At 40.2% G+C, this 24964-nt stretch overlaps 1 protein-coding gene across 4 annotated transcripts; it reads left to right on the top strand.

Annotated features, from left to right (window-relative positions):
- Positions 1-655: 655 nt before the first annotated feature.
- Positions 656-23553, top strand: taok3b (TAO kinase 3b). 4 transcript variants are annotated; one of them, XM_061926722.2, is made up of 8 exons: positions 656-989; positions 8903-9139; positions 11665-11793; positions 11886-12089; positions 18826-19065; positions 19140-19352; positions 19483-19665; positions 22365-23553. In XM_061926722.2, exons 2-8 carry the CDS (start codon positions 8954-8956, stop codon positions 22524-22526), a joined length of 1317 nt encoding a protein of 438 aa, XP_061782706.1. In that variant the 5' UTR covers positions 656-989; positions 8903-8953; the 3' UTR covers positions 22527-23553. The 4 variants fall into 4 exon arrangements, with proteins under 4 accessions (XP_061782706.1, XP_061782707.1, XP_061782708.1 ...); XM_061926723.2 differs by lacking the exon at positions 656-989 and adding an exon at positions 6045-6124; XM_061926724.2 differs by lacking the exon at positions 656-989 and adding an exon at positions 6513-6580.
- Positions 23554-24964: the final 1411 nt, after the last annotated feature.

Consider the following 24964-nt stretch of genomic DNA (forward strand, 5'->3'; position numbering starts at 1 on the left):
CCGCGGGCCGGGTAAAAGATGTCCGCGGGCTTGATCCGGCCCTCGGGCCGTATGTTTGAAACCACTGAGCTACAGTATCATGGCTGCACCTAATGAAGTGCACACTATGCATAGTGAAAGTAAAATATTTGAACAGCCGGTAAACTGAAGGTGTCGTCAGAGCTTGTAGTATTGCGGTGTCTCTTTAATGGAAGGGGGAGTGTAGAAGAGGGACAGGCACAAAAAAAAAAAAAAAGGAAGAAGCGATGAATAGGAGGCAAGAGAACCACCTACCATGACCAAGTGCGCTCTAAATGTAGGACACGCATCCGAGTGGCTCACAAACGCACCGTCGGGGGACACATTTTGGAAGGAGCCGGAGAAGAAGCAGCATGTTCGGACGTGCCTTATCCCATTGCCAGCCTCCTCGACATGGTGCCACACTGGATCGTCACGCGGGGGAAGGAGGCTCGCTCCTCTTCGGCGTCTCTCGGAGCACAAGAGTGCCAGTAAATTACATCACATCTTTCTCCCATTATCAATGGTAGGCATTGCGTAATTGCCACCCCCCCTCCCTCCCTCCCACCCTCCTCCTCTTCTTTTTGTTTCTTTTTTTTGGGGGGGGACGCTATACCAAGATTTTTATTTTTTTTTTTTTTTTGTAATTTTTTTTTTTTGGCGTTTTTGTTTGGCGATGCCCTTTTCACGGCCACAAAAAAGGACGCCTGGCAGAAGCTAGAGAAAAAGGATGCGCGTGAGGCTGGACGTGTGCTGCATTCAGGGACACCGGGAACTCGCGGCGGCGGCCATACGAGAGGACCTGAGAAGCGTCGGGCCCCACCGCGGTCTGCTCCTTTTCCTTCCCCCTGCAGGAGCATGCTTGCGTGAGGGATGAGGCCGTGCACGGGCACTCCAGCGGGCCAGAGCTGCGGCCTACTTCTCACCACAGCCGGTGGCGACGCTGCTGCAAGACCCGCGAACACACCGTCAACGTCACGTCAGCATCTTTGGTACACACACACACACACACACACACACACACGCATTGATTGCATCCAAGAAATGACAAAATATGTAATGTGTGTGTGTGTGTGTGTTGGCAGCAGGGGGTGAGGAAGCGAGGAATGGGGGGGTGCGTGGAGGGGGGAGGCACACACACACACACACGCCATGCCATGACTACATCCATCTGTAGTCATGGCAACCAGAACCTGTTAATGGATGTGATTCCCCCTATTGTCAGCTCCCTTCCATTGCATTCGTCACCCATGTTCAAATCCTGCGTCCTTCCACTTCCTGGTTTGTCATCGTGACCCCAGGCGTAAAAAAAAAAAAAGAACTCGCACCTATACCCGGACCCTCACCGACGTTTTCATGCGACGTTCCGCGGCACTACAAAGTTTTGCACCTCGCATTTTATTTTTATTTTTTTTTCCAACCTACTCAATCGTCGTAGAAATGTCGCCACAGGCAATAATTGTCGAAATAGTTGGCGACTGTGTAGATGGAGTCATCGTGCTGGTCGGAGGCTGCACGAGTGCCGCCGCCACTGGCGAGCCGTGGTTCGTCGCGGGGAAACATGAATTGTACTGAAGAAAAGCATATCTTCTCATAGTCGGATATACAAACCCCGTTTCCATATGAGTTGGGAAATTGTGTTAGATGTAAATATAAACGGAATACAATAATTTGCTAATCCTTTTCAACCCATATTCAGTTGAATGCACTACAAAGACAAGATATTTAAAGTTCAAACTCAAACTATTTTTTTTTTGCAAATAATAATTAACTTAGAATTTCATGGCTGCAACACGTACCAAAGTAGTTGGGAAAGGGCATGTTCACCACTGTGTTACATCACCTTTTCTTTTAACAACACTCAATAAACGTTTGGGAACTGAGGAAACTAATTGTTGAAGCTTTGAAAGTGGAATTCTTTCCCATTCTTGTTTTATGTAGAGCTTCAGTCGTTCAACAGTCCGGGGTCTCCGCTGTCGTATTTTACGCTTCATAATGCTCCACACATTTTAGATGGGAGACAGGTCTGGACTGCAGGCAGGCCAGGAAAGTACCCGCACTCTTTTTTTACGAAGCCACGCTGTTGTAACACGTGCTGAATGTGGCTTGGCATTATCTTGCTGAAATAAGCAGGGGCGTCCATGAAAAAGACTGCGCTTAGATGGCAGCATATGTTGTTCCAAAACCTGTATGTACCTTTCAGCATTAATGGTGCCTTCACAGATGTGTAAGTTACCCATGTCTTGGGCACTAATACACCCCCATACCATCACAGATGCTGGCTTTTCAACTTTGCGCCTATAACAATCTGGGTGGTTCGCTTCCCCTTTGGTCCAGATGACACAATATCGAATATTTCCAAAAACAATTTGAAATGTGGACTCGTCAGACCACAGAACACTTTTCCACTTTGCATGAGTCCATCTTAGATGATCTCGGGCCCAGAGAAGCCGGCGGCGTTTCTGGATGTTGTTGATAAATGGCTTTCGCTTTGCATAGTAGAGCTTTAACTTGCACTTACAGATGTAGCGACCAACTGTATTTAGTGACAGTGGTTTTCTGAAGTGTTCCTGAGTCCATGTGGTGATATCCTTTAGAGATTGATGTCGGTTTTTGATACAGTGCCGTCTGAGGGATCGAAGGTCACGGTCATTCAATGTTGGTTTCCGGCCATGCCGCTTACGTGGAGTGATTTCTCCAGATTCTCTGAATTTTTTGATGATATTATGGACCGTAGATGTTGAAATCCCTAAATTTCTTGCAATTGCGCTTTGAGAAACGTTGTTCTTAAACTGTTTGACTATTTGCTCACGCAGTTGTGGACAAAGGGGTGTACCTCGCCCCATCCATTCTTGTGAAAGACCGAGCATTTTTTGGGAAGCTTTTTTTATACCCAATCATGGCACCCACCTGTTCCCAATTAGCCTGCACACCTGTGGGATGTTCCAAATAAGTGTTTGATGAGCATTCCTCAACTTTATCAGTATTTATTGCCACCTTTCCCAACTTCTTTGTCACGTGTTGCTGGCATCAAATTCTAAAGTTAATGATTATTTGCAAAAAAAAAAAATGTTTATCAGTTTGAACATCAAATATGTTGACTTTGTAGCATATTCAACTGAATATGGGTTGAAAATGATTTGCAAATCATTGTATTCCGTTTATAATTACATCTAACACAATTTCCCAACTCATATGGAAACAGGGTTTGTACTTCAGAGCAGGGGTTCTTAATAGAAATGTCCGATAATGACTTTTTTGCCGATATTCCGATATTGTCCAACTCTTAATTACCGATTCCGATATCAACCGATACCGATATATACAGTCGTGGAATTAATACATTATTATGCCTAATTTTGTTGTGATGCCCCGCTGGATGCGTTAAACAATGTAACAAGGTTTTTCCAAAATAAATCAACTCAAGTTATGGAAAAAAATGCCAACATGGCACTGCCATATTTATTATTGAAGTCACAAAGTGCATTATTATCATTGCTGCAAGGGGTTCTGGGCACTTGTTCTGTTGTGTTACGGTGCAGATGTTCTCCCAAAATGTGTTTGTCATTTTTGTTTGGTGTGGGTTCACAGTGTGGCGCATATTAGTAACAGTGTTAAAGTCGTTTATACGGCCACCCTTAGTGTGACCTGTATGGCTGTTGACCAAGTATGCCTGCATTCACTTGTGTATGTGAAAAGCCGTAGGTGTTAAGTGATTGGGCCGGCACACAAAGCCAGTGCCTTTAAGGTTTATCGGTGCTCTGTACTTCTCCCTACGTCCGTGTACCACTCCGTACAGCGGCGTTTTAAAAAGTCATACATTTTTCTTTTTGAAACCGATACCGATAATTTCTGATATTACATTTGAAAGCATTTATCGGCCGATAATATCGGCAGTCCGATATTATCGGACATCTCTAGTTCTTAACCATTTTGACCTCAGGGGCCCCCTGACTTTTCCACTACAGAGGCGCCCGCGCCCACTCGAATATTAACATCGAAATAGAAATCTTACTCGTGGTTTTAATCATATTCAATAATTACGAAACCCAAAACCAGTGAAGTTGGCACGTTGTGTAAATGGTAAATAAAAACAGAATACAATGATTTGCAAATCCTTTCCAACCTATATTCAATTGAATAGACTGCAAAGACAAGATATTTAACGTTCAAACTGAGAAACTTTCTTTTTTTGCATGCTCATTTAGAAGTTGATGCCTGCAACATGTTTCAAAAAAGCTGGCACAAGTGGCAAAAAAGACTGAGAAAGTTGAGGAATGCTCATCAAACACTTATTCGGAACATCCCACAGGTGAACAGGCTAATTGGGAACAGGTGGGTTCCATGATTGGGTATAAAAGCAGCTTCAATGAAATGCTCAGTCATTCACAAACAAGGGTGGGGCGAGGGGCACCACTTTGTCAACAAACGCGTGAGCAAATTGTTTAAGAACAACATTTCTCAAACAGCTATTGCAAGGAATTTAGGGATTTCACCATCTACGGTCCGTAATATCATCAGTAGGTTCAGAGAATCTGGAGAAATCACTGCACGTAAGCAGCAAGGCTGAAAACCAACATTGAATGCCCGTGACCTTGGATCCCTCAGGCGGAACTGCGTCAAAAAGCGACACCAGTGTGTAAAGGATATCACCACATGGGCTCAGGAACACTTCAGAAAACCACTGTCAGTAACTACAGTTGGTCGCTACATCTGTAAGTGCAAGTTAAAACTCTACTATGCAAAACCAAAGCCAATTATCAACAACACCCAGAAACGCTGCTGGCTTCGCTGTGCCCGACCTCATCTAAGATGGACTTATGCAAAGTGGAAAAGTGTTCTGTGGGCTGACAAGTCCAGAATTACACCTGAAAAGCTTCCCAAATGTTTACTGAGTGTTGTTAAAAGGAAAGGCCATGTAACACAGTAGTAAAAATGCCCCTGTGACAACTTTTTTGCAATGTGTTGTTGCCATTAAATTCTAAGTTAATGATTATTTGCCAAAAAAAATTAAAGTTTCTCAGTTGGAACATTAAATATCTTGTCTTTGCAGTGTAATCAATTGAATATAAGTTAAAAGGGATTTGCAAATCATTGTATTCTGTTTTTATTTACCATTTACACAACATGACAACTTCCCTGGTTTTGGGTTTTGTACTTTAGAACAGGGGTTCTGAACCTCATTGACCTCAGGGGCCCCAACTTTTCCACTACAGAGGAGCCCGCGCCCACTCGAATATTAACACCAAATTAGTGGTCTTACCTGTGGTTTTAATCATATTCAATAATTATATACAATGTACTTAAATGAAATGATATGAAACCATGTGCTAATCATAAAGATGGTTGATGGACATTTTTAAAATGCCTGAATTTGCAGCAGCTTTTTCATAAAGCTGTTTTGAAGCCAATGTTTCTTTCAATAGCATTGACTCAACTTGTGATTTCAATAATCTATTCCATCCATCCATCCATCCATCCATCCATTTTTTACCGCTTGTCCCTTTCGGGGTCGCTGGCCTATCTCATTATCAATGTTAAATGTTTCTGGCAACCTCAACTTTAAAAAAATACATCATTTCAAATATGTATTGATTGTTTTGTACCACACATAATGACACACTAGATGGCAGTAAAAGCACATACTCAGAGCTCACTGTTTAAAATTACTGTACTGTTTTAATCAATTCTTAACTAATATCAGTAATAATTACAGAAAGAAACACCACCAACGTGTTTGTTATTGTTCTCTGTCTGCTCTGTTGTCCACAAGATGGACATTTTCCATGTTTTTTTACGTTTATCCTAAAACAATAATATTACTGCCGCCACACCTTCAAAATAAGTTTTTTCCTTCTTTTTTTTTTCCCATGAAAACATTTTTTTTAACATGAAAATTAATTTAAGTAATGTATTATATGAATAAATATCTAGTATATATAGTCTATTATTTACGTACTTTTGTCTATAATAAATTTGAAAAGCCGCTCAAATATCATAAAACCTTCCTCATTGCTTTATTTTGAAAAAAAGAAAAACAAACAAGTGTCTAAATTGCCTGTCAGAATCAATACAGCTGGTCGCGCGCCTAAACTTGTTGACATCCGGTAAAAGTGATGAGAGAAAGGTATTTGAAGTTAATTAATGCATTTCCTGTTTTTAAGCAAGTGTAAACTACCCTAATTCTTTTGACATTACTACCGACAATGTCTAATTACATTGTGTGTGTCTTTGAACCTCCGTTTTTACGTTTATCCTAAAAATGTATTTACGACAATATTACTGCTGCTACACCTTCAAAATAATTTTTTTCGTTCTTTTTCCGCCCCATGAAAACATGTTTTTAACATGAAAACAATTTTAAGTAATGTATTATATGAAGGATTATACAGTAAATATGGTGTATTATTTGCGTACTTTTGGCTATAACAAGTTTGAAAACCCGCTCAAATGTCATAAAACCTTCCTCATTGCTTTATTTTGAAAATACAAAAACAAACAAACGACCGTCTAAATCGCCTGTCAGAATCAATACAGCTGGTCACGCCCTAAACTTGTTGACATGAGAAAGTTAAAGAGAAAGGTATTTTAAGTTAATTAATGCATTTCCTTTTCAAGCAAGTGTAAACAACCCTAATTCTTTGGACATTACTACCGACAATAATGTCTAATTACGTTGTGTGTGTCTTTGAACCTCCGTTTTTACGTTTATCCTAAAAATGTATGTACGACAATATTACTGCCGCCACACCTTCAAAATAATTTTTTTCCTTCTTTTTCTCCCCATGAACATGTTTTTACATGAAAACAAATTTAAGTAATGTATTATATGAAGGATTATACAGTAAATATGGTATATTATTTACGTATTTCTGTCTGTAATAAGTTTGAAAACCCGCTCAAATATCATAAAACCTTCCTCATTGCTTTATTTTGAAAAAACAAAAACAAACAAACGACCGTCTAAATTGCCTGTCAGAATCAATGCAGCTGGTCGCGCCCTAAACTTGTTGACATCCGGCAAAAGTGATGAGAGAAAGTTAAAGAGAAAGGTATTTTAAGTTAATTAATGCATTTCCTGTTCAAGCAAGTGTAAACTACCCTAATTCTTTGGACATTACTACCGACAATAATGTCTAATTACGTTGTGTGTGTCTTTCAACTTCCGTTTTTATGTTTATCCTAAAACATACTTGCCAACCTTGAGACCTCCGATTTCTGGGGGTGGGGGCGTGGTCGGGGGTGGGGCGGGGGCGTGGTTAAGATATATATATATATATATATATATATATATATATATATATATATATATATATATATATATATATATATATATATATATAAGAAATACTTGACTTTCAGTGAATTCTAGCTATATATATATATATATATATATATATATATATATATATATATATATATACTGTATATATAAATAAAATAAATACTTGAATTTCAGTGTTCATTTAAAAACTACAACTCACAAACACTTTAGAGTTAGGCTCCACCATCAGAATGTGTACTTAAACTTATAAAGATCACATGGATATTATTCAGTGAGTTGATTCACCAAAACTAACCTGTTATACAGGAGGAAAAAGCACACAGGACGTTTCAATTGTTCACAGACTGGTCGTGCTCATCAGAATGACAAGACACTTCCGGTCTGCAGGCGATAGCATTCAATTGGGAAGAAACGCCCTACTGCCCCCTACTGACCAATGTGAATACTGATAAATGTGTAATGACAGCTCCAAAAACGAATTCAAACCACAAAATAAAATAAATAAATCAACACAAAAATGTGACACATTATGGGTGGGTCACATATGCATGTACAGTAGATGGCAGTATTGTCCTGTTTAAAAGTGTCACAACATTGCTGTTTACGGCAGACGAACTGCTTTACGGTAGACACTGTTGTTGTGTGTTGTCAACACGTCACTCAGGTCCGCCTGTATTTCGGGAGTTTTTCGGGAGAAAATTTGTCCCGGGAGCTTTTCGGGAGAGGCGCTGAATTTCGGGAGTCTCCCGGAAAATCCGGGAGGGTTGGCAAGTATGTCCTAAAATGTATTTACGACAATATTACTGCCGCCACACCTTCAAAATAAGTTTTTTTCCTTCTTTTTTTCTCCCCATGAACATGTTTTTACATGAAAACAAATTTAAGTAATGTATTACATGAAGGATTATACAGTAAATATGGTATATTATTTACGTACTTTTGTCTGTAATAAGTTTGAAAACTCGCTCAAATATCATAAAAACCTTACTCATTGCTTTATTTTGAAAAAAATTAAAAACAAACAAATGAGTGTCTAAATTGCCTGTCAGAATCAATACAGCTGGTCGCGCGCCTAAACTTGTTGACATCCGGTAAAAGTGATGAGAGAAAGTTAGAGAAAGGTATTTTAAGTTAATTAATGCATTTCCTGTTTTTAAGCAAGTGTAAACTACCCTAATTCTTTTGACATTACTACCAACAATAATGTCTAATTACGTTGTGTGTGTCTTTGAACCTCCGTTTTTACCGTAGAATCTATTATCTTTTTACAGTGCACAGATGGATAACTTGCTTTGTAGTCAAGCAGAAGTTTTTATTTTTATTTTGACCAAAAATGTGTTGCAATATTGTATACTATTAAAGTTTAAAATGTATGCAATTTCATACCGTTTAAACATTTTTTTTCTGTGAAAATGTAAAAAAAAATATAAGGTGGTTTTTTTGACGCATATTATTTACAGGTGTTTGTGGGCCATATAAAATGATGTGGCGGGCCAGCCTTGAGTTTGACACGTGTGACCTGTTGGATGTCTCACTGCTCGCCTAATGTGCAGGACTGAATCCATGTCAGGGGACTAGGACTGCAAGACCAAGGCTGTGCTTGTTTGTGTGGTGTTGCAGGTCATCAGGTAGATCCAGGAGCATGAGCAGAACTTTGAGCTGCGGGAGCAGATGTCTGGGTACAAGCGCATGCGGCGGCAGCACCAGAAGCAGCTGATCGCCTTGGAGAACAGGCTGAAGGCCGAGATGGACGAGCACAGGCTTCGGCTGCAGAAGGAACTGGAGACGCAGACGAACAACACTTACATTGAGCTGGAGAGGCTGGCCAAACGCCACGCCACTCAGACGGACAAGGAGGTAACCGCGGGAGGGGTGAGGACGAAGTCCGAGTCCTGCTCGGTGACAATTAGAGATGTCCGATAATGGCTTTTTTGCCGATATTCCGATATTGTCCAACTCTTAATTACCGATTCCGATATCAACTGATACCGATATATACAGTCGCGGAATTAACACATTATTATGCCTAATTTTGTTGTGATGCCCCGCTGGATGCATTAAACAATGTAACTTTACCATGAATTGATTAACGTGGACCCCGACTTAAACAAGTTGAAAAACTTATTGGGGTGTTACCATTTAGTGGTCAATTGTACGGAATATGTACTGTACTGTGCAATCTACTAATACAAGTTTCAATCCATCCATCCATCCATCCATCTTCTTCCGCTTATCCGAGGTCGGGGCGCGGGGGCAGCAGCCTAAGCAGGGAAGCCCAGACTTCCCTCTCCCCAGCCACTTCGTCCAGCTCTTCCTGTGGGACCCCGAGGCGTTCCCAGGCCAGCCGGGAGACATAGTCTTCCCAACGTGTCCTGGGTCTTCCCCGTGGCCTCCTACCGGTCGGACGTGCCCTAAACACCTCCCTAGGGAGGCGTTCGGGTGGCATCCTGACCAGATGCCCGAACCACCTCATCTGGCTCCTCTCGATGTGGAGGAGCAGCGGCTTTACTTTGAGCTCCTCCCGGATGGCAGAGCTTCTCACCCTATCTCTAAGAGAGAGCCCCGCCACCCGGCGGAGGAAACTCATTTCGGCCGCTTGTACCCGTGATCTTGTCCTTTCGGTCATAACCCAAAGCTCATGACCATAGGTGAGGATGGGAACGTAGATCGACCGGTAAATTGAGAGCTTTGCCTTCCGGCTCAGCTCCTTCTTCACCACAACGGATCGATACAGCGTCCGCATTACTGAAGACGCCGCACCGATCCGCCTGTCGATCTCACGATCCACTCTTCCCCCACTCGTGAACAAGACTCCGAGGTACTTGAACTCCTCCACTTGGGGCAAGATCTCCTCCCCAACCCGGAGATGGCACTCCACCCTTTTCCGGGCGAGAACCAGTTTCAATCAATCAATCAAAAACAAGGTTTTCCAAAATAAGAGAACAACTTCAACTCCAGTTATGGAAAAAAATGTGCCAACATGGCACTGCTATATTTATTATTGAAGTCACAAAGTGCATTATTTTTTTTAACATGCCTCAAAACAGCTTGGAATTTGGGACATGCTCTCCCTGAGATAATCCTGATACCCACTACAACTATGGGAAATACTATACTTTGACTTTCACTAAGTGCATTATTTTTTATTTTTCTAAACATGCCTCAAAACAACAGCTACAAAAAACAATGAAGGCACACAGTTTCAGTCCAGAGTATACTAGAGCAGTGATCCCCAACCACCCGGTACCGGTCCGTGGATCGATTGGTACCGGGCGGCACAAGAAATAAAAAAATAAATAAAAAGTTTTATTGTTTTTTTTTAATTAAATCAACATAAAAAACACAAGATACACTTACAATTAGTGCACCAACCCAAAAAACCACCCTCCCCCATTTTACACTCATTCACACTCATTCACACAAAAGGGTTGTTTCTTTCTGTTATTAATATTTCTGGTTCCTACATTATATATCAATATATATCAATACAGTCTGCAAGGGATACAGTCCGTAAGCACACATGATTGTATTATTTTATGACAAAAAATAAAATAAAAAAAACATACCCCCTCCAGTCCGTGGGACAAATTTTCAAGCGTTGACCGGTCCGCAGTTACAAAAAGGTTGGAGACCACTGTACCAGAGCATACTTGCCAACCTTGAGACCTCCGAATTCGGGAGATGGGGGGGCGGCGGGTTTGAGGTGGGGGGGGCGAGGTTGAAGTGGGCGGGGTTGGGGGGGCGGGGTTTGGTGGTAGCTGGGGGTGTATATTGTAGCGTCCCGGAAGAGTTAGTGCGGCAAGGGGTTCTGGGTATTTGTTCTGTTGTGTTTATGTTGTGTTACAGTGCGGATGTTCTCCCGAAATATGTTTGTCATTCTTGTTTGGTGTGGGTTCACAGTGTGGCGCAGATTTGTAACGGTGTTAAAGTTGTTTATACAGCCACCCTCAGTGTGACCTGTATGGCTGTGGACCAAGTAAGCCTTGCACTCACTTATGTGTGTGTAAAAGCTGCATATATTATGTGATTCGGCCGGCACGCTGTTTGTATGGAGGAAAAGCGGACGTGAGGACAGGTTGTAGAGGGCACTAAAGGCAGTGCCTTTAAGGCATTGTTGTCCGGGTGGAAATCGGGACGAATTCGGGAGAATTGTTGCCCCGGGAGATTTTCGGGAGGGGCACTGAAATTCGGGAGTCTCCCGGGAAAATTGGGTGGGCTGGCAAGTATGGCCTACGTCCGTGTTTCACCGGATATGTTCCGCTGCGAACAGCGGCGTTTTAAAAAGTCATTAATTTTTTTAAACCGATACCGATAATTTCCGATATTACATTTTTAAAGCATTTATTGGCATCTCTAGTGACAACGTGATGTCTTCCTCACAGATGAAATCGGTTGCGGCTGAGGAGAGGAGAATCCAGCAACAGATTGTTGCTCAGCAAAAGAAAGAACTGACATCTTTTTTGGACAGCCAGAAGAAGGAGTACAGGCTCTGCAAGGACAAGATCAAAGAAGTAAACATGGACTCCAAACAATTTCAACACCTGAATACAAACCTCACTTTCTCTTGTCTCTGTTGCGCCCCCTGACCATGATGATGATGTAGGAAATGAGCGAGGACCCTTGCACACCCAAGGAGGAGAAGCATGAGCGTCTGTCCAGGCACAAAGAAACAATACAGCGCTCTCAGGCTGAGGAGGAAGCTCACCTGCTGGCCCAGCAGAGGCTCGTCTACGAGCGCAGCTGCCGGGCGCTCAGACGCCGCAGTCTGGTCAGGAAGCAGGAGTTTGAACAAGAGCAACTGCGAGAGGTAGGTGTTGTACGTCAACATTACTCATGGCAAAGATCCTCCATACGTCGCGAACGCTTTGCTGGTTAGAAGGATCTGATACAAAAACGCAAGTCAGAGGTCTTTTATATGTCAGGAACTTTGTTGTTTGTAGGGATCTAATATCAATCAATCAATGTTTATTTATATAGCCCTAAATCACAAGTGTCTCAAAGGGCTGCACAAGCCACAACGACATCCTCGGTACAAAGCCCACATAAGGGCAAGGAAAAACTCACCCCAGTGGGACGTCGATGTGAATGACTATGAGAAACCTTGGAGAGGACCGCATTTGTGGGTAACCCCCCCCCCCCCCCCCCCCCCCCTCTAGGGGAGACCGAAAGCAATGGATGTCGAGTGGGTCTGACATAATATTGTGAGAGTCCATACAAAAACTCTCGTCAAAGGTATTTTATTAATCAGAAACTCTGCTCTTTTTGAGGATCTAATACAAAAACTCTAGTCAAAGGTATTTTATATGTCAGGAACTTTGCTGTTTGTAGGGATCTAATTGAAAACCCCTAGTCAAAAGTATTTTATATATCAAAAACTCTGCTCTTTTTGGGGATCTAATACAAAAACCCTAGTCAAAGGTATTTTATATATCAGAAAGTGTTCCGTTTTTGGGGATCTACCGTAGTACAAAAACCCTAGTCAAAGTTCTTTTATATGTCAGTAACTCTGTTGTTTGTAGGGATGTAATACAAAAACTCTCGTCAAAGGTATTTTATTAATCAGAAACTCTGCTCTTTTTGAGGATCTAATACAAAAACTAGTCAAAGGTATTTTATACGTCAGGAACTTTGCTGTTTGTAGGGATCTAATTGAAAACCCCTAGTCAAAAGTATTTTATATATCAAAAACTCTGCTCTTTTTGGGGATCTAATACAAAAACCCTAGTCAAAGTTCTTTTATATGTCAGTAACTCTGTTGTTTGTAGGGATCTAATACAAAAACACTAGTCAAAGGTATTTTATATATCAAAAACTCTGCTCTTCGTGAGGATCTAATACAAAAACACTAGTCAAAGATCATTTATATGTCAGGAACTTTGCTGTTTGTAGGGATCTAATTGAAAACCCCTAATCAAAAGTATTTTATATATCAAAAACTCTGCTTTTTTGGGGGATCTAATACAAAAACCCTAGTCAGAGGAATTTTATATATCAGAAAGTGTTCCGTTTTTGGGGATCTAGTACAAAAACCCTAGTCAAAGTTTTTTTTATATGTCAGTAACTCTGTCGTTTGTAGGGATCTAATACAAAAACACTAGTCAAAGGTATTTTACTTAACAGAAACTGCTCTTTTTGCAGATCTAATACAAAAAACCCTAGTCAAAGATCTTTTATATGTCAGGAACTTTGCTTTTTGTTGGGATATAATTCAAAAACCCCAGTCAAAGGTATTTTATACATCAGAAACTCTTCCGTTTTTGGGGCTCTAATACAAAAACGCTAGTCAAATGTCTTATATATGTCAGGAACGTTGCTGTTTGTAGGGATCTAATACAAAAACTCTCGTCAAAGGTATTTTATTAATCAGAAACTCTGCTCTTTTTGAGGATCTAATACAAAAACTCTAGTCAAATGTAATAATAACTGGGATTTATATAGCGCTTTTCTAAGTACCCAAAGTCGCTTTACATGTAGAACCCATCATTTATTCACACATGGTGGTGGTAAGCTACTTTCATAGCCACAGCTGCCCTGGGGTAGACTGACGGAAGCGTGGCTGCAATTTGCGCCAACGGCCCCTCCGACCACCACCTATCATTCATCATTCAATTCACCGGTGTGAGTGGCACCGGGGGCAAAGGGTGAAGTGTCCCGCCCAAGGACACAACGGCAGCGATTTTTTGGATGGTAAGAGGCGGGGAGCGAACCTGCAACCCTCAGGTTTCTGGCACGGTTGCTCTACCCACTACGCCATGCCGTATTTTATATGTCAGGAACTTTGCTGTTTGTAGGGATCTAATTGAAAACCCCTAGTCAAAAGTATTTTATATATCAAAAACTCTGCTCTTTTTGGGGATCTAATACACAAACCCTAGTCAAAGGTATTTTATATATCAGAAAGTGTTCCGTTTTTGGGGATCTAGTACAAAAACCCTAGTCAAAGTTCTTTTATATGTCAGTACCTCTGTCGTTTGTAGGGATCTAATACAAAAACTCTCGTCAAAGGTATTTTATTAATCAGAAACTCTGCTCTTTTTGAGGATCTAATACAAAAACACTAGTCAAAGATCATTTATATGACAGGAACTTTGCTGTTTGTAGGGATCCAATTGAAAACCCCTAGTCAAAAGTATTTTATATATCAAAAACTCTGCTCTTTTTGGGGATCTAATACAAAAACCCTAGTCAAAGGTATTTTATATATCAGAAAGTGTTCCGTTTTTGGGGATCTAGTACAAAAACCCTAGTCAAAGTTCTTTTATATGTTAGTAGCTCTGTCGTTTGTACGGATCTAATACAAAAACACTAGTCAAAGGTATTTTATATATCAAAAACTCTGCTCTTTGTGAGGATCTAATACAAAAACACTAGTCAAAGATCATTTATATGTCAGGAACTTTGCTGTTTGTAGGGATCTAATTGAAAACCCCTAGTCAAAAGTATTTTATATATCAAAAACTCTGCTCTTTTTGGGGATCTAATACAAAAACCCTAGTCAAAGGTATTTTATATATCAGAAAGTGTTCCGTTTTTGGGAATCTAGTACAAAAACCCTAGTCAAAGTTCTTTTATATGTCAGTAACTCTGTCGTTTGTAGGGATCTAATACAAAAACACTAGTCAAAGGTATTTTATATATCAAAAACTCTGCTCTTTGTGAGGATCTAATACAAAAACACTAGTTAAAGATCATTTATATGTCAGGAACTTTGCTGTTTGTAGGAATCTAATTGAAAACCCCTAGTCAAAAGTATTTTATATATCAAAAACTCTGCTCTTTTTGGGGATCTAATACAAAAACCCTAGTCAAAGGTATTTTATATATCAGAAAGTGTTCCGTTTTTGGGGATCTAGTACAAAAACCCTAGTCAAAGTTCTTTTATATGTCAGTAACTCTGTTGTTTGTAGGATCTAATACAAAAACACTAGTCAAAGGTATTTTATATATCAAAAACTCTGCTCTTTGTGAGGATCTAATACAAAAACACTAGTCAAAGATCATTTATATGTCAGGAACTTTGCTGTTTGTAGGGATCTAATTGAAAACCCCTAGTCAAAGGTATTTTATGTATCAGAAAGTGTTCCGTTTTTGGGGATCTAGTACAAAAACCCTAGTCAAATATCTTTTATATGTCAGGAACTTTGCTTTTTGTTGGGATCTAATTCAAAAACCCCAGTCAGAGGTATTTTATACATCAGAAACTCTTCCGTTTTTGGGGCTCTAATACAAAAACGCTAGTCAAATGTCTTTTATATGTCAGGAACGTTGCTGTTTGTAGGGATCTAATACAAAAACCCTAGTCAAAGGTATTTTATATATCAAAAACTCTGCTCTTCGTGAGGATCTAATACAAAAACACTAGTCAAAGATCATTTATATGTCAGGAACTTTGCTGTTTGTAAGGATCTAATTCAAAAACACCAGTCAAAGGTATTTTGGACATCAGAAACTTCTGTTTTGGGGGATCTAATACAAAAACCCTAGTCAAAGGTATTTTATATACCGTATCAGAAACTGCTCTTTTTGCGGATCTAATACAAAAAACCCTAGTCAAAGATCTTTTATATGTCAGGAACTTTGCTTTTTGTTGTGATCTAATTCAAAAACCCCAGTCAGAGGTATTTTATACATCAGAAACTCTTCCGTTTTTGGGGATCTCATACAAAAGCCCTAGTCAAAGGTCTTTCATATGTCAGAAAATTAGCTGTTTGTAGGGATCTAATTTAAAAACACTTGTCAAAGGTATTTTATATCAGAAACGTTGCTCTTTTGGGGGATCTAATACAAAAACCCTAGTCAAAGGTATTTTATATATCAGAAACTCTGATGTTTTTGGAGATCTAATACAAAAATCAGAGTCAAAGATCTTTAATATGTCAGGAACTTTGCCGTTTGTAGGGATCTTTTTCAAAAACCCTAGTCAAAGGTATTGTATATATCAAAAACTGCTCTTTTTGAGGATCTAATACCAAAATACCAGTCAAAGATCTTTTATATGTCAGGAACTTTGCTATTTTTAGGGATCTAATTAAAAAACAATAGTCGAAGGTATTTTATATATCAGAAGCTGCTCTTTTTGGGGATCTAATTTCAAAACACCAGTCAAAGATCCATTATACGTCAGGAACTTTGCTGTTTGTAGGGATGTAATTTAACCTACTGAAAAAATACCCTTTATATAAAAGGGATCTTCAGTGTTTTTTGCAGTAGATCCCCAAAGCAGAGCGCTCCTTATGGAGGATCTTTGACTCATGTTTTGCTGTAGAACCTTAACCACAGAATGCTCTTTTGATATTAAGAGATCCACTGCAAAAATGCCTATCAAAGATACTCTGTGTTCAGAAGACCCAAGGATTATTTTCAGTAGATCCCTTAAAACAGCATTTACAGATATTCAGCTCTGCTGTTAATATTCACTTCTTAAAAGACCTACAACAAAAAACACTTGATCTACAATACAAGTAGGGATGGGTACCGTTCACATTCGAAACGATACGGTACCAATTACCAGTACCTGGGAATCGATATCTGTAATCAACGATACCAGTTTTCGATGTTTTTGTGTGTGTTAATAAATATGAGTTGTTTTTGATAATAAAATATATTTTTTTATCACAACGTTTAAAAAAATATGAGGAACATAACTGCTTGTCTTGTTTTATTACAGTTGCAAGTCCAAAGGTGTATAGTTTATGGTTTTTGATTAAGCTAATCGTTTGTTGCGCTCTAAAAAGTATTAATACTGTAAGTATTGCAGTTATGACACCAGCTGTTAAATTGTAACGTGCATCTTAGTTTACCTTTCATTTACACATTTGGAGGTGTTGAAATCGCCATGTAAAATCGCTAATGCTAATCAGTAGCATACTAATAGCAAAGCAAATGTCTATTAGCATCAAACTTACACATTTTTGGAAAAGTGGAGCCTTACTTCACTTGCGTCTGAGCGATTTTTTTTTAAGTCAGATTCTTTTTTGGAATTGAAAATTGCAAAATTATCTAGAGCAGTGGTTCTTAACCTTGTTGGAGGTACCGAACCCCACCAGTTTCATATGCGCCTTCACCGAACCCGGACCGTAATCATAAAATGATGTTATTATATTAAAGAAATACTTATAAAGATACATTTTACAAACGGAAAGTTACAGGAATGTACACATAATCCCATGTTTACATCTCATTGTGCAACATGTGAATGTTTTAGTGGGAACTAAATGTGATATCTGAAAGGGATACACATTATTTCCAAAGCAGGACCCCTACCCAGATATATAATACTAGTACACAGCTCATAAAAAACAATATGTTATAGTCATTGTAATTGGGCCAAAACACTTATATTAGAAAATAATCTCATGCAAATGGCTGCAGTCATTTGATTACAATAATAAAACATTGAACTTGTTATTTAGTCAGGTTTGGGACAGGTGTGCTGCAGGTGTGACCACAGTGCATGTGCACGTCTGACGTCGCTCACATGTGCTCCGCATGAATGCTCAAATAGTTTTTACGTTTGCACACACAGATGGAAAATTAGAGGGAACATTGTTTGGGGGTATCCATAATACGCCGACAGGGAGAAGTTTTTGTTTACACGATGAGTCGGGCGTGTCTTGACCTCCGCGGCGGAGGCTCTGCCTAACCCCTGAGGCCGACTCGCCGAACCCCTAGGGTTCGATCGAACCCCGGTTAAGAACCACTGACCTAGAGGTAGTTTGGCTGAGTCCACTCTCAGTGCTGCTGGAGTGATCGCCCAATGCTGAAGCGCAAAGTCGGAAACCGGGTGTGAAGCCACGCGCAACCCAGGTACCGTTATATGTTGCCTTAGGATTTTACGTGAATCGGCGCTCGGTAGGACCGGTGGGATTTGGTCGGTGCCTAAGAAAAAGGTACCGGATTTCGGTACCTATTCCTGAATCTGTCATGTCTGTGATCATGTTTTGTTGAAGTTATGTTCTGTTTGGGTTTTGGACACTTAGTTCCTGCTTTTTCACCCCCTTGTTTTGTCACCATAGCAACCATTAGTTTCACCTGTTTCACATTTTGAGTCTCGCACCTGTTTTCACTAATCATGTCACTATTATTTAAGCTTTCAGTTGCCAGGCTGTCTGTCTGGCGACATTATTTATTTACTTCTGTACCCTTGCTACTTCTGATATTCATGCCTGTTCATAGTTATGCTTCATGCCATGTCACGTAAGTTTTGTTTGTTCATGTCACAGTTAGCGAGTTTTATTTCATGTCCATAGTTTTTGCCTTTGTGCTAGTATTTTGTTTCATTAGCCAAGTTTGTACTTCCGCCTTTGTGCGCGCCTTTTGTTTGTTCTTTTGTTAGTGTAAAAATAAATATATATTTACCTCCAAGCCATGTCCGATCGAACTTTACTTGCATCTCGGGAAAACCAACAATCCATAGTCCACGTCATGTCAGAATCTGACAGGGTTCTTTGAAGACGAACCATGTGAGTCTCCGTCCAAGGAGCCGATCAGCTGTCAGCCAGCATTAAAACATCTAAATTCTTCTCTTAATGGTTTATCATCAGGAGCTGAACAAGAAGAGGACCCAGAAGGAGATGGAGCACGCCCTGATAATCCGGCAGGACGAGGGCACCCAGGACCTCGAGCACAGGCAGCTGCACATGCTGCAAAAACTGCGCGTGGAACTCATGCGTCTGCAGCACCAAACGGAGCTGGACAACCAGGAGGAGTACAACAACCGGCGGCAGCAGGAACTGCAGCGGAAACACACAATGGAGCAGCGTCAGCAGCCCAGGGACCTCAAGGTGCCTCCTGATTTCAACACTGACTGATGCCGACTGACACCCGGCCTTGACTTTGACCGCTGGTTTCTCCGTAGACGCTGGAGATGCAGATCAAGAAACAGTTCCAGGACACTTGCAAGGTGCAGAACAAGCAGTACAAAGCTCTTCGCAACCATCAGCTGGAGGTATCGCCCAAAGGTGACCACAGGAGCATCCTCAAGGGGCTGAAGGAGGAGCAGACCCGCAAGCTGGCGGTGCTGGCGGAGCAGTACGAGCAGAGCATCAATGAGATGATGGCGTCACAAGCGGTAGGAGGAGTCTTTGTTAGCTTGCCATGCCATGTCTCTGTGTACAGTACAGCAATGTTCTAACCAGGAAATAAAGCTGAGTGAGCATATTTCATCCCACGGGTCACCGCTGCTTTTTGTTTTCGCCCAGATGAGATTGGAAGCCGAGCAGGAGACGGAGAGTCAGGCTCTGGAGCAGCAACTGAAGCAGGAGATGGAGCTGCTGGACGCCTACCAGAGGAAGACCAGGTCACAGATGGAGACCCAACACGAGAGAGAGCAGCAGAAACTGGAGCAGAAGGTCTCCATACGCAGGGCCCACCTTGAGCAGAAGGTAGGAACCAAAATTAAAGTCATAGTGAAATATTGTCAATGAAATATATATTTTGAATTACCCAAATAGTAATTGTCAGGTTCAAACATCGATGACATCTATTAAACAAGACAAGAAGCAAGGAAATAAACAGAGACAGAATTAAATTTGCTCAATTTGAGGAGAAACGCGGCGACTGTACTCACTGTACAGTCTCCCACCACGCTCTAACGGAAAAAGGCTTACGTCTCCTCTTTTATTTGGATATTCCCTGTTTACACAACAGCTGTTTCTAAAGGAATGGGGAGGTATGTAAACAGCCATTGTTTTCGGTCACATTAACACAAAAAAACAAAGATGCCCCGGGCTTGGGCTGGTCCTGGATCGAGCTTGGGCAAGTCTTGGATCACAATAGATAACCCCCCTCCCGTCTCCTCCCATTGTACACAATGGAATTTTCCAAGCCTTCGGCTTGTTGCAACAAAGACAGCTTTCATCTGTTCACTGGGAACTCAGAGAACGGAAAGTTTTTTGATAATTTACATACACATTTTCTGACAGTAATAATCCTTTTTTGTTACGTCCTCAAGTTCCATGTTTGTGCTGTCACATGTTGCTAGGCAGTAGTGATGGGTCCGGCAACACCGGTGCATCGGCGCATGCGTCGAGCTCATAGAGCAAAAACCGCTTTTAGAAAGTCACGTGACCGATCATGAGCTGTTTGGGTCACGTGACCGATACGCGAACTGTGTCGCACTGACGCCTGCGCGCCAATCTGTTTTTATAAGGAAGCGCATCTGTCAACGAGATGCTGCTGCCAACAGAATCGTCGCACTTCTGTCGTTGGTCATTTCTAATTTATCGTCGTCGGAGATCATGGAGCAGCCTCAGGCAAAAAGAAAGATTTCCGTCGTGTGGGAATATTTTGATCATATATCGGAAAAAAAATGTATTTGTGTTAATTTCCTTGTCGTTTCATCCTCTTCTCTCAAAGTTTCCGCTTGATCTATTAGAATTCAAAATCTCTTCAAAATGATTCTTAGTTTACTATTCATATTTTCTGCAGGTTAAATGTCTCATTTGTACGACAGAATTGTCGTACATTAACAAATCCACCTCCTCAATGCTGTCAGCCGGAGAAATAATAACTAAGAAGAGAAATCGTCTAAAATTTAATACGTTGGAAAAACTGTTTTTTTTTAAATAAAAATGTGTAAAAAAAAACAAAAAAAAACATTCCCAGTCCACAAGCATCCTCATTCACAACACGTTATCTTAGATTTCCATGTTATGATACATGTTCACATTATTTATTGACTATATCTAAAAAAGATAAAAAATCTATTTTTATTTAAATGAAAATATGAAATAATTAGGGATGTCCGATAATGGTTTTTTGCCAATATTCCGATATTGCCCAACTCTTTAATTACCGATGCCGATATCAACCGATACCGATATCAACCAATATATACAGTCGTGGAATTACCACATTATTATGCCTAATATGGACAACCAGGTATGGTGAAGATGAGGTACTTTTTAAAAAAAATTTATAAAATAAAATAAGTTAAATAAATTAAAAACATTTTCTTGAATAAAAAAGAGTTAAACAATATAAAAACAGTTACATAGAAACTAGTAATTAATGAAAATGAGTAAAATTAACTGTTAAAGGTTAGTACTATTAGTGGATCAGCAGCACGCACAATCATGTGTGCTTACGGACTGTATCCCTTGCAGACTGTATTGATATATATTGATATATAATGTAGGAACCACAATATTAATAACAGAAAGAAACAACCCTTTTGTGTGAATGAGTGCAAATGGGGGAGGGAGGTTTTTTGGGTTAGTGCACTAATTGTAAGTGTATCTTGTGTTTTTTATGTTGATTTAAAAAAAAAAAAAAAAAACGATACCGATAATTAAAAAAACGATACCGATAATTTCCGATATTACATTTTAATGCATTTATCTCTAGAAATAATCCTAAATGAAATACAATGACTTAGTTTATATTATTGTATATACTAGGTCATAAAATCAGTGTCAGTTGAGTCGGTCCATAGGTTGCCTGTAGGGATTTTTAATGTCCAGCAGATGTCAGTATTTAGTGACACAGTATCGACACAGTATCAATACAGTTTTGCAATGTGTCGAAACGCTTCATGACGCCTCATCAACCCATCACTACTAGGCAGATTTGATAGGGCATAATAATTAATGCCCCACGACAAGAGATCGCAACGGGGAGACTCGGGAAGGCACTGCGGGAGAACAAACAAGGACGTCAGACACGGAGGGAAAACGCAGAGAGAAACAGAGAGAGAGAGCATAAGGCTTCGGCTTACGGTACACCATTCAGAAACTAAGTTCCCGCCTGGATCCTTGGGTCCACCGGTCCTTTATACAGCTCCCTCTCATCAGGTCCAGGTGCGCGGATTGCTGATCGCCCACAGCCTTGCCGGCATGTGGGCGTGACGCAGCAAGCAGAGCGCCAAGATGCCAATGCGCCCTGGCCGTGACACAAATAGCTGAGTAGCATCAATTTAAAGCGCACGCAGAGGTCCATAAAGCAGCTGAATGCTGACCATTCAGGATACATGTTTTCCCATCCGGTGCTTGTTAGAGCCCCCTTTTGGCATTTATCAGTATTGCAAAAAAAAAACAACAAGCCCTATTTTTTTGAATGTGTTATTTTTGTCTTGATTTTGCAGATTGAAGAGGAACTGGCTGCCCTCCAGAAGGACCGCTCGGAAAGGATCAAGCACTTGTTGGAGCGTCAGGACCGGGAGACGCTTACGTTCGACAGCGAGAGCAGAAGCCTGGGATTCGGCAGCCTGGGATCTCTGGACTTCCCGAGAGACGACGACAGATGAAAGCGGACCAACATGGCGGCGGCCTTTTTTTTTAAGCACCAGTGTTTGTTGTTTGGCCGGATAACTTTGTGCTCTTCTTCTCTCCCAGATAGTCTCGGGACAGAGGCGTCCGATGAGAAACTGCTTTTGTGACACAAGCGGAATCAAGCGGCGAGGATGGATTATTGGGAATTTTCCGTCGCCGCCTCCCTCCTTTTTGGTATGAATTGAATACTTCAGGAAAACTTTTTGGTAAAATGGGCACTTTGATATGTTTAAATAGAAACCCATCATGTTCATATTAATGTGTGTGTGACATGGAGGGACATTGTGGAATGTGAGCTGCGGACCCCCCCGCCCCACCACCACCACCAGTGTGGTGTTTTTATTATTAGAAGCTGATCCCCCCCCAGTCCCCACCTCCCCCCTTTGTTCTCCTTTTTATAATTTTCCATGCATTTAACGCTCAGAATGTGACTGCAGTCCATCGCGATGATTGATTGGCCGACATCTCCGCTCGCTTCTTATTGCATGCACTTTATTAAGGACACATTCAGGTTGTGACGCATGAATCTGTCAGAGATCTTAGCTGTTTGTGAATAAAGTGGTCATAGCTTCTTTTTTTCTTTATGTTGCAGAAGAAAAAAATAACATAAGCGCCATGTTTAACTTATATACATATATTTATATCAGGGGTGTAACAGAACAGTACGCCATAATCACGCTTCGGCACGTACCTCAGCTTTAAGGTTAGATTTCGCCTTTACGATTTTGTAACGTGAAAAACAGCAAACTGCTAGGTAATTTAAAAAATAAATATACCTTAATTTTGTTCTCATCAAATTGCGTCTTTATTCTCATATTACAACTTTCATCTTGTAAAATTGCATTAATTTCTTGTCAATTTTCTTTATTTTTACAAGAAATTTATTTTTCAATAGAAAATGCACACGCACTTCGGTTAAAATACAATTCTCAAATTTGAAAAAATAAATATATTTCTGACTTATATTCTCATAATATTACAACTTTCATCTTTTTTGCAAAAAATGGTAAAAATTCAGATTTTTGGGGGTAATATTAAATATAAAACAATAGCATTGAAAGTATGATCCCAAAAATGTCCTTTCATTTTGTAAAATTGCAACTGATTTCCCAGAAAGCTACTTTTTTTTTTTCGGATTAAGTTTTTTCGTTTTTCTTGTAATTTCTTGCTTGCAAATTCTTTTTTTTTTTTTTTAGGTTATATACCGACTTTTTTCCCCCAGTGAAAACGTTAGTATATGTTTTCATTAAGTAAAGCGTGGAAGTACGTTATTTTTCCTCATAAATTTTTTTAAAAAGTGTGAATTTTTTCCCCATAAAAATGTGACTTTCATCTTGCACAATTTTAACTTGTTTACCTAATTATTTTTCACTTTTTTTCCTCATATTCCGCCAACATTTTCTGATCAAGTTATTCCTTTTTCATGTAATTTAATTTTTGTAAAAATTAAAATGTAAAACTATAACTTTTTCCTCGTAATTTTTTAGACTTCCATCTTGTAAAATTATCAAAAGTGAAAAATAAATCTTAAATCAAATCTAATTCTTTCTTTTTCAGGAAGTACAACAGTATCGGTTTTCGAGCTCTGATTTCTCCTTGGCGCTATCGCTACTGGTTGCACTATATTTGTTTCCGGACTAGACACGTGACTATATCCTAAGGCACTTCCTGTACACTTCCTGTCCCTCGCTTAATATGTACCGTGTGGTAACCGTACTTACTTGGAATAAACGCACCGTTACACCCCTAATATAAAGTATATAGAGGGGTTCAGATTTTTCCCGGAAGTGGATGCCGATATCCATTTTGAAGGGCGAGCGTCATCGTTCACGATAGTTGCACGTAATATTTATATTACTCTTCAGTGGAAAATTGACTACTTAATTTTTTCAACCCAACCCATTTTACACCTGGAATGACTTTCAAAATAAAAGGCAAGATAGCTCTGTTTGTGAATGGGTTCCTGACGTTTATGTTTACCTGTATAAACACAGTGTCGTCAAAAGATCCGACAGAAGTTTGACACCCTGGATAATCACGGATAACACATTTAATGTCATGTAAGGCAGCATTGAGAGAATGTTCTCATGTCGCTTCACTTTTGTTTTATGTGGAGGCTGCAGTCCGCATAAGACTATTTTCACCAATAAAACTACTATCAAAGTTATTCGACCAAGCACACCAAGTTAATGCAAAGTTGGGCTGGTTTTTCATATTCTGTTTTACCGGAAATGGTCCGAACAAACGACGTCCATCAGCACGTCACATCTCGGTTGATTGTAGCGATCCATGCCATTAACTATTCTTTTCAGCCGCTTCCGCTTGCCCAGAAATACGCTTAGGAAGGCGACACAAGCTCGTTTTACTCCTTCCACCTCGACTGTGACAGTTGACAGTGGCACACGTCGTCGGC

This window comes from Nerophis lumbriciformis, linkage group LG32, assembly GCF_033978685.3.
Source record: "Nerophis lumbriciformis linkage group LG32, RoL_Nlum_v2.1, whole genome shotgun sequence".
NCBI classification, from domain to species: domain Eukaryota; kingdom Metazoa; phylum Chordata; class Actinopteri; order Syngnathiformes; family Syngnathidae; genus Nerophis; species Nerophis lumbriciformis.